Source organism: Mus pahari, chromosome 1 (genome assembly GCF_900095145.1).
Source record: "Mus pahari chromosome 1, PAHARI_EIJ_v1.1, whole genome shotgun sequence".
In the NCBI taxonomy this organism is placed as follows: domain Eukaryota; kingdom Metazoa; phylum Chordata; class Mammalia; order Rodentia; family Muridae; genus Mus; species Mus pahari.
In genome coordinates, this window is record NC_034590.1 from 19668413 (window position 1) to 19679413 (window position 11001).

The following is an 11001-nucleotide window of genomic DNA, read 5'->3' on the forward strand; positions in this document are numbered from 1 at the left end:
TCAGTGGTTAAGAGCACTGACTGCTCTTCCAAAGGTCCTGAGTTCAATTCCAGCAACCACATGGTGGCTCACAACCATCTATAATAGGATCCAATGCCCTCTTCTGGTGTGTCTGAAGACAGCTACAGTGTACTCATACAAATAAAATAAATAAATCTTTAAAAAAAAAATTTGGTCCTCAAAATATTTGAGCTTTTATTATCCCCTTTGCTAACCACCTTTTACAGTTTAACTTTTAAAACAACAAGTTTTTGAAATCAGTTGTCTGTTATTTAATTCTAAAACATATGACACATCTTGCCTTAACAATTTCAAAAACCACACATAAAACTCCATAATACAGTAGGCCAAGTTTCATCCTATTGTGAAGTTTACCCTTCGTATCTCTGTAATATAGTTCTGTCATTTAAAATATACCATTTAAATCTCAACGTCTACATTTCAAGAATGATCTTCAGTAATAACATAAGTATATTTTCTGTGGAGTTGTTTCTGACGATATTTTTCAGAATATGGGAATATATACGTATATTTATATTCTTGTGAGTTCAAAGTCTGTTTTCTGATACATATGCGTGTAAAAATTTTTGTATAATTTTGTGATAATGTAGTCCCTCCAAAATTACTTTAAAATGATAAGCTAATAGTAAATGGGAGCATTTCAAAGAATTGTCCATATATTTTTGTATTGTCATTCCAACTACGTTTACCCTTTATGACCATGTCTCTACTGACTTTCAGAAAGGCACGGCCTCAGTCCACTCTACCAAAGCAGCACCCAAAATAAAGTTTGTATTGTACTTCTCAGAGCAAATTCATTTAGACATTAAAAAAAGACATTTACACTAGTTGTTCCAAAGCTGCCTCGGTTTCAAAGTCTGGCCACGGTTACCACGCTGGGCTACAGACTCTGCATTGCCTTTGGGAAAAGTTAAAAAGTACTTCAGCTCCGAGGATATTGGCCTTCCCACAGCACTACAGCCCTAAGTTGCAAGTACCATTACCAAAAATGATATTAAACAGCAATGTACAAACATGCCGCAAATGTCTTTCTATATTTTTTATATTAGGCCTCTATCAGATGTGCAATTAGCAAAAATAAATTTTCCCATTCCCTAGGCTTCTGCTTTGTCTGAATGACAGTGTCCTTTGCCTTACAATAGCTTTTCAGTTTCGTGAGGTCCCCATTTGTTAATTGTTAATCTTAGTGGCTACACTATGAGAGTTCTGTTCAGAAAGTCTTGAATCAATGTATTCAAGGTTGTTGGGGCCCAGGAGTTGCTTACACACCACAGTAACAATGATCTCAGTCAAACAGGATGGTTTACCGAATGCACACCCTAAGACTGATCAATCAGGGCTGTAGCTCAGAATGTGAGGGCTGAGTTTACGACCCCGAACATTTTTCTATTTCCTCTCATAAAGACTAAAACTACAAAACCCACAATGATTTCTTACACGGGTGCTGGAAGTGCTGCCTGATGGTCAGCCGTGACTCAAGCCATTTTAGATATAGCAGTTCATATTGACCTTTAATTTGATGGGTCTTATGTGAGGTTAAAATATTTTTATTTGCATGTGATTTGATAGTGTTCAGAAGTGACCCTAAAAATTGCACCGGTGAATGCCAACTGTTGAAAAATACTTTAATTTGATGAGTCCTTATAGTTGCAGAATTTCTTAAGATTAACAAACCTCATAACACACAGAACATAACAGGGTATGTAGTCAGCATGACCCTGCTCTAAGTCAAGTTATTTTTCTATGAAAATGACTGGCAGGTTTATCACAGCAGCAATATGAAGTAGTTGGCAGGTATGGAACAAAATGACTCCAGCTGTGCTGGGGGGGCAGTCTTCAACAAAGGCCCACTTTCTCTTATATTAGGCTCACTGTATTTGGTATTATATTGAAGTCTTTGGTTCACTTGGACTTAAGTTTTGTGCATCATGATAAACATGGATCTATTCTTAGTCTTCTGCATGCAGATACCCAGTTTGACCAGCACCGGATGTCTTTTTTCCCAGAGTGACTTTCTGGTTTCTTTAACAAAAATTACGTGTCAATATAGGTATGAGTTTATGTCTGGGTCTTAAATTCAGTCTCATGATCAATGTGTCTGTTTTTATTCCAATACTATGCTGTTTGTATCGTAACACTGTGTGTAGTACAACTTGAAATTAGGAGTGGTGAGACCTCCCTCCAGCATTTCCTTATTGTTCAGGATTGTTTTTAGATATCCTGGGGTTTTTGTGGTTTCCATAGAAAGCTGAAAATTGTCCTTTACTATGTTTATCCCACCAGTCCATGAGCATGAGAGATCTTTCCATCTTCTTCAAGTTGTTCCTGAAGATTTTTTTTTTTTAATCATAAAAGTGTTTTACTTGTTTGGTTAGAGTTACCCCAAAGATATTTCATGTTATTTGGGGCAACAGTAAAAGATGTTGTTTCCCTGATTTCTTTCTTAGTCAATTTGTTGTTTGTATACAGGAGGGCTACTGATTTTTCTGAGTCTATTTTGTATCCAGCTACTTTGCTGAAAGTATTTATCAACAGTTGGCATTCACCAGTGCAATTTTTAGGGTCACTTCTGAACACTATCAAATCACATGCAAATAAAAATATTTAACTTATTCCTTTCCAATGTGTGTCCCCTTTCCCTTTTTCAGTTTTCTTATTGCTCTAGAACTCAAGTAATGTGCTGAATAGATACGGAGGCAGAGGCAGGTGGATTTCTGAGTTCGAGGCCAGCCTGGTCTACAAAGTGAGTTCTAGGACAGCCAGGGCTATATAGGGAAACCCTGTCTTGAAAAAATAAAAACAAAAAAAGTTATGCCTGGTTCTTCCTCCCAGTCCCATGCTCCCAGAAATAAGACTCAGACTCAAACTATGTTTACAAATACGTTGGCTCTAAAGCTAGGCTCTTCTCTGACCAGATCATAACTTAGACAGCCCAGTTATTTTAACCTACATTCTGCCCTGTGGCTGGTTCCCTGTGTTCAGCTACTATGTATGCATCTGTCTCCCCACATCTTCCTGGGCAGATCTTCCCACTTGGCTCCCTTCCAGGATCCTCTCTGCCTCCCAGATTTCCTACCTCCCATTCTCTGCCCAAGCTGCAGACTTTTAATTGACAGGTAATGCATCCATATAATACATAAGATACTCTCTCTCTCTCGAATTGTTTTGAGTTCCACTCCATTTAAGTTGATGTTTTCTATGAGCTCTCTGTAAACGGCCTTTATTATGTTTAGGTTTGTCCCTTTTATCCTTAATCTTTCCAGAACTTTTCTCATGAAGAGGTGTTGGATTTGTCAAAGGCCTTTCCTACATCTATTGAGAAGATCGTGTAGTTCCTTTCTTTCTGTTTCTTTGTTTCTCTGGTGGATTACAATGATCGATTTTCTTATCGAACCTGCATCTGTTGGGTAAAAAGCCTACTTGATCATGGTAGATGATCTTTTGGATGTGTTCTTATATAAGGACTATGTGGTGGTTTGACCCCCCACAGACTCCTGGTTTTGTTTTTACTTTGTTTTGTTTTTTAAGTTTTATTCATTTATTTTATGTATGTGAGTACACTGTAGCTGTATAGATGGTTGTGAGCCTTCAAGTGGTTGTTGGGAATTGAATTTTAGAACCTCTGCTCATTCTGGTCAACCCTGCTTGCTCCAGTTGGCTCTGCTTCCTCCAGCCCAAAGAGGAGGATTTATTTATTATTATTCATAAGTACACTGTAGCTGTCTTCAAACACACCAGAAGAGGGGGCCATATCTCATTATGGGTGGTTGTGAGCCACCATGTGGTTGCTGGGAATTGAACTCAGGACCTTTGGAAGAGCAGTCAGTGTTCTTACCCGCTGAGCCATCTCGCCAGCCCGACACACGTGTTTGAATGCCTATAGGGAGTGGCACTATTAGGAACGTGTGGCTTTATTGAAGGAGATGTGGCCTTGTTAGAGGAAGTTTGATACTGTGGGGTAAATCTTTGAAGTCTCCTATGCTCAAGTTAGGTCCAATAAGAAACAAATCCAGTCCCCTTCTACTGCCTCTAGAACAAAACAAAACAAAATAAAAAAGTGTAGATTTTGTTATTTTGAGACTGGGTCTTGCTATAGAGCTCTGACCAGAAGGGAATTTACCAAGTAGCTGCTGGCCTTGAACTCACAGCAACCCTCCTGCCTTAACCTCCCTAGGGCTAGGATTATATGGCACCACATATGGTTCTGTAGTATTTATTTTAATGATTCAGATGTATTGTTGCAGGAGTAGGGGGGAATGAGGGAAAGCAGGTTTCTTATTTGTGTGTAAAGTATGGTTATCTTTAGCAAAACAACCCAAGGAGAAGACCGTCTATAGTCTGTATGTGTGGGGTTTTATGTATGTAGGACAAACATTGGTAGAGGGTATGCATCCTGCACCTAGGCAGTATGTGGAGAACTTAGGTAACAAAATATGCTATATTTGACGAGAGAGAGAGAGAGAGAGAGAGAGAGAGAGAGAGAGAGAGAGAGAGAGAGAGAGAGAGAGAGAGAGAGAGAGAGAGAGAGAGAGATTTTTGTTGATTTCTTAGCAAGCATCTAAGTTCCATGCTAGGGGCTAGATAAGAATGAAATACATAAAAAAGGTGTAGATTGAAAAGAAGGGACTTTTGTGTAGACCACTCATCTAGGATGTTCGATCATCAAAGGAAATTTGCCACGGGATAGTTGGGAAACAAATCATTGTGTCCAAGGGAGGTGGCTACTTTCTCTTCCTCCTCTTCCTCCTCTTCCTCTTCCTCCTTTTTTAAAAGACCAGTAATACCTGTGGCTTTTGAGAATCTAGAAGAGGACCAGTGATGAACTGACCATGGTCACTGAAGAATGTGGGTACCTAGTGCTTTGAGGAAGCCTCCCTCTTCTTCCAGAGGACCCTATCTTCAAGAGATAGATGGATAGGTAGATGGAAGAAATGGGTTAGGGGTCCAAGGACAGGGTACTCTATAGAAAGCTTGAGTCCAGTTTGGACTACATGAGACCTTGTCTCAAAACAATAGACGTATCATTTTCATAGACTTCAGTTTGTTTCATTGGCAGCTGTCACAGACACACCTTTTCAGATCTGATCTCTAATCAGTAGTATGCCTGGTGACCTCTGGTACAAGTCATGTGGGCTTTCTGAACCTTCATTTCTCACTAGTGAAATGGGGTTATAACAATAGTTCCTACTTTTTGGTAGTGCTGCGCATTAACGTACACAAAGAACTTATGGCCCAAGTACCTATGACATGGTGAATCCAAGTCACATGACCAATGATGTCACAATGCCTCCCTAGGCTCTAGCTTCTTCACTAGAGAGTCTCAGATCCTTTGGAACCAAGGAATGGAACTAACATGCGACAGTCTGTCAACTGAAAGTTTCATGAGTTCGCTCCCTTGCCAAGATCCTGGCGAACAGTCTCTTACCGTGTGATTGAGGCTCAGAAATTATTTTTCTTTTGGTGATGATCGTGCTGGGCTGGATGCTTTTTGTTGGCCTTGCGTCCTACATGGGCACATTTCCAGAGGCAATGGTAAGTAGTACCAGCCTTGCATCCCTGCCAGGTCTGGCTCTGCCTCACATCCCATCTGGGATTTCTGACCAAGTAGGAAAGGGTTTTTACCACTAATCAGAAGTCAGGATGTGACAGAACGGATGAAGCCTGTATATTCTCCTCATCCACGGGGGCACTCTTCTCAGAGGGGTTAGTGTCCCCTATCTGCTTAGTTAGATGTCACTTGTATCCAGGCTCTATGACATTTTTGATTCTGTTTATGTGTTTTTGTTTTGTTTTGTTTTGTTTTGTTTTACAGCGTTTTACACTGAACACAGCGACTAACTTAAAAGTTTTAAACCAAGTAGATGAGTTTCTAGTAGGGACACCGGGCTTGGGGTATAGTTTGAGCAGACCCCTCCTCAATCACCACACAGCGACTTTCCTTGGTATCAGTGAGTGGGGCATGTCTACCTGTAATTTTCTTTCTGGCTCAGCCTCCAGCTCTAAAGTGGAAAGAGAGGTTGCCTGGCCGGGAGAACAAGGCACGGCGGCGAAGGATCCAAGCTTTGGAGGAGGAGCTGCTGCTATGAGTGAGTCAGGTCTGTTGGTCTGGGTCCCCCCCCCCGAGCCACAGAAGGCTCCAACACCTCGAAGGCTTGGGGGGGGGGGAAGGGTTTACCCTTGTGGGAAACAGGCAAACCATAGAAGGGGAATGGCTGGAGATGCAGGGAAGGGAAGAAGCCTGGGGGCTACTGAGGGGGAAGCAGGCTGAGGATGGGCAGTCTGTCAATAACTGTGCCTCACAGGATTCCTTCTGAACAACTCCCATTTATGATTCCCTTCTTTCTCAAACTGTATTAGTGTATGTTAACCATATAAGCTATTTTATCATACACGTGTAATAACAATTATATCAAGAGCATCTATATATCCATGTATATAAGAGACTTTGAATCTGTTACTCCTCCTTTTTAATCTCTCTCATTCTCCCTTATCTCCTTTCTCTTCCTAAATAGAGTCTTTGTTCTCCCTCTTTTTTGAGACACAGCCCTGACCTCCCTGCAACCCACTATATAGATCAGGCTAGCATCAAGCTCGGCCACAGAGGTCTCTACCTTCCTCTGCCTCCTGAGTGTTGGTGTTACAGTCATGTGCCACCATAGATGGCTCAGACTGAAATGACTAAGGCAATGCCATCTTGCCACAACTTTCCTTTGCAGCTGCTTAGATACTTCTCAGCCTTCTACCCACCCACCCAACAGCTGCATCTGTCTTGGCAACACTTTTGTCTGTGATCCTAAACATGGCCCAGACGTATTAACAACAACAACAACAACAACAACAACAACAACAACGACAACAAACCCTGATGCTTGTGCAAGCTAAAACATAAAACTAAAATAACTAAGAGGCCGTGCAAATCAAAGATAATTGTCATTTGGTATCTGGAATACACGACTGAGTTTTGCAAGAAAACATGTTACTAGGCTACTCCAAATCACTGATGTGACCAGCGCCCCCCCCCCCCCATACAATTGTGGCTTTTGTCTTTAAAAACACTGGACACCTGAGCTTGGGCACTAAGAAACATTTTGGAGGCACAAGCCCACTCTTGGTCTGGTCATTAAAAAAGGACTCTTAGAGTTTTAAGTGGCTGGCATTAGCTTGCATAAGTCATTTCAGGATGAGCACTTTTAATGGCCTGTCTGTCTGAAGGTCTGTGAAACAAGAATTAACATAAACTTGAGATCAAGTCCTAACTTTGCAACTCACTGAGAGAACTTGAGAGGTTTAAATCTTGCGAATGTCAGTTTCTTCACTGTACAATTGGGGATATTTTGATCCTTCACTATTTTTGTGAAAGTCACATTTGGAAATCTATGTAAGGTGTTTAATGCAAAGCTTGAAAACTGGTGAACTACAAATTTTACTAAGTGAAAATGAGAACCTGTCAGTGAACTTTGGCGACAGTGGCTGGGTCACCCACAACACTGCACAATCACCTCATTGGTGTGTATGTGTGTGTGTGTGTGTGTGTGTGTGTGTGTGTGTGTGGTTCGAGCCAGACCTCAGCGTGTCTCACACTCCTCCCACTGGGAACAGAGGTGACACCCTTTCAGCAACTCCTCGTCTGGGCTTCCAGCAGTCCACCTACTTCATCAAGATTTGTTTATTTTTTTAGAGCAGTGCCATTTATAGAGAAAGACTACTCTTTGTAGTCTTAACATGCTGAGTCAAGAGTAGAAGGATTTGGGGGGAAGTACCCCAGAAGGCAGGGATGGTAGCCGCAGCCTCAGGTATAATAAAAGCAGGAGATGGTAGCTGCAGGTCTCTGGCTCTCCCTCGGCCCCACTGGTTCAAAGCGGTCACATCGTGTGGGTGTAACGGAAGAAGTACCATCTGTTTATTGAGTCACTGTTTATTGAGTTATGTGACTAAGTCACAGAAATGACTTTGTGCCCGTGTGCCCGTGTCAAGGAGCCCCAGAAGCTGCTCCTTTCTCCCTTTGGTTCCTTTCCCAGGGAGGTTACTAGGAGGCTTAGGCAGCAAGATGGGGGCTGGGTATCATTTCACAAAATGCAAGACTTTTCTTCCTTGGGTAGCTTAACAATAGCTTAAGGCTGCTGTCTGCTTCGTTTGTTAATCCTACATGCCCCCCAGATCAACCCAGGTGGTTCTGATCTGTTATTCACAGCAATCCTTTTCTGCCTTGAATAGTTTAAGCAAATACATAGCTTATCATGTAAATGGCTTATTAAGGTTCTAAACGGGGGTGGGGGTAGCTCCTTTTCCAGGTTTCTTTCATCCAAATAAACCTAATGCCCTGGCCAACCATTGCTGCTCTAACCCTTGAGCCCACCCCCCCACCCCCCATGTCATAGGAACTGATGTCACAATTAGTGTCTGAGTCTGGCCTCTCAAAATGGCCATTTTAGTTTAGACTAGACCTCAAAGTTCACCAGTCAGGAAGTGCCATGCTGGGCCACGCACCATCTGGTCTGGAATGAAGCCAGGGATCCCCAGGACTCTGCAAATAGATCCAGGCCTTCCTATCACCAGCCCGCCACCAGCAGCCAAGGCGGCCCAGAATGATCGTTGTCTTATGGATGGTTCTCATTGCAGGAACGATGTGGAAGGGATATAAGTATCCCCCAGGAGGGGTAAGTGGACTTCTTTACTGCTGTAAGTAACTTCTTTACTGCTAGAGAGTCCCCAGCGTTATAACACAGGGAGCATGACAATCTAACCCTTAGTGACTTTAGAAACAGATTCTCTCCAGTTTTTTTGAGAGTAAGTTTCCAGTAATTTACCTCCTCCTCCTGTGGGCTACTCAGAACTGGGAGCTTGTCAGGTTTCTTTCATGTACTTTTAAGGAAGCAGATGTCACACACAGCCTAGGATGAACTGGCAATGGAACCAAGGCTGCCTTGGTCCTCCTGCCTCTGGCTCCTGACTGCTGAGAGTATGTGGTGCTGGGATCAGACCAGGGTCTCCTGCATGGTGGGCACCTACCAGCTTCCCATGTGTTTTCCTATATTCATTTAAGAATGGAGGTAAAGAGTGTTTGTGACCCAGGGTCAACATTAATGTCTGTGAAGCTGACAGGATGTTTAGAATGTTTAGCCGACAGCATTATTTCCCAGATCAGCCCACTTCTGCAAACTTGGTGGCAGACATCTCTGCACTCTGTCAGTTCCCCACAGGGCTGAGCACCTCCTGCTAACAGGATTAGACTGCCCTGACATCTGCTTTTTTTCCCCCCCAGACCCCTCTGGAAGTAAACAAAGATGACCCTGGTGAACCCATGCAGCTGTGAAGATCACCCAACTGCACAGTTCCTGTTGTAGGTTTCGCATAAAGTAATCGCACATTATTTTGTCATATTCTGTGTAGTTACCACACTTTTTAAGAAGAACATTTTCTAAGAACACTTTTTAAGAAGCAACATTCTAATGGAGAGTGAGGGTGAGTGGGCAGGTGGGCATGAATGGGTGATGACCACGTTCTGTCTGTTGGAGCCTCTAAGATTGAGACAACTAGTTTAAATTGCCCCTTGTTCTGTAATCTTAAGTAATGATTTCTTAGGCCCAGTTTCCAAATAATATACTCCAAGTCCAGGGTCCAAAGGTAAAAATTACCCTGTGCAGGGATGAAGAGGGGCAAGGAAAGTTGTGTGCGGATGACTCATTCCAATTTGAGATGCTAAAAGCTGGGTGTTGGCCTCATTTTACAAAGTGACCAAAGAAGCTAAGAGGTTCAGGTGTCTTGCTTGCCAGCACAGGAGAGATTTAGACACAGAATTTGACCAGGAACACCTATGCCTTACGTGCTAAAGCAATGGTCAAACAATGCTGCCTAAATACCTCCCTCCCCTGAAAAAAAAAAAAAAAAAAAAAAGAAGTTGCCCAAAATTCCTTTTAACATATTTACTTTTATTATATTTTTGATATTTAGAGACAGGGTTTCTCTTACTGTCCTGGAACTCTATAGAACAAGCTGACCGTGAATTCAGAGCTCCACCTGCTTGTCTCATAAGTACTGGGATTAAAGACATGCCTTGTGCATTGAAGGCCAGACGTACACAGGCCTTTGATTCCCCTGGAGTTTAAAGTGATTGTGAGCTGCCCAAGGTGGGTGCAGCAGGTAGGTCCTCTGAAAGAGCTCTTGGGTAGTCCATGCTCTTAGAATCATCTCTAGACCTCTGATGATCCTTTAAACGATAAGATATATAGACACAAAACCTAACCAGCTCTCAATATGATCCAGTGAATTTAAGTTCAGGGATGGGAGCCTAAATATGAGATCTAAGCAGCTAATAAATCAGGAGTCTTGAGTCCTAAAATCTTACACACTCTAAAACTGAGATCTAAGTGTGATGGAGGTGGTGGGAGGTAAGATAAATATCTGGTTCCACTGTTTAAGAGAATAGATCTGCCCCAGCAAAGCAGCCCTATAGTTTACACAGAAAACTCTTGTTATTTGGAGTTCTTACCATTTAAGAGGTCCTGCACTGAGAGTGTGTTTATGGGCTCACCTGTGTGGAGACCAAGTCAATGCCTGGTGTTATCATTCTCCACTTTGATTAGACTGGGCAGCCAGGGAGCCTTGGGAACCCATCTCTACGCTACCAAGTGCTAGATTTACAGATGGCTGATATCATATCTCCCTTTTATGGCTGCAACTCTGAACTCAGAGACTCCTTTTTTTGGCAAGCACTTTATACATCAATTCATCCTCTGGCCCCCAAGATTACTCTGCCTATGGAAAGGAGAATGATTATAAAATCCACACTTATGATTCGTAGTGATTTGGGAATCTAGCCTCCATTTCTCATATGATCTAGACTCAGCACACTGTAGTGGGTCAAGTTATCTACATTCCCTGCATGCATGGGTGTGTCTGCTAATCTCGTGACATTCCTAAGGACTCATCTTGTCATCATCACCCACCATGTCAGTCCATATACGTCTCTGTGCTTGTACT

The 11001-nt window shown here is 42.4% G+C and overlaps 1 protein-coding gene across 1 annotated transcript; it reads left to right on the top strand.

Annotated features, from left to right (window-relative positions):
• Positions 1-5349: 5349 nt before the first annotated feature.
• Spty2d1os (SPTY2D1 opposite strand) lies at positions 5350-9387 on the top strand. The gene is made up of 4 exons (XM_029541002.1): positions 5350-5553; positions 6012-6116; positions 8641-8678; positions 9284-9387. The coding sequence occupies exons 1-2, from the start codon at positions 5485-5487 to the stop codon at positions 6105-6107; spliced, it is 165 nt and encodes a 54-aa protein (XP_029396862.1). The 5' UTR covers positions 5350-5484; the 3' UTR covers positions 6108-6116; positions 8641-8678; positions 9284-9387.
• The last annotated feature ends 1614 nt before the right edge of the window (positions 9388-11001 follow it).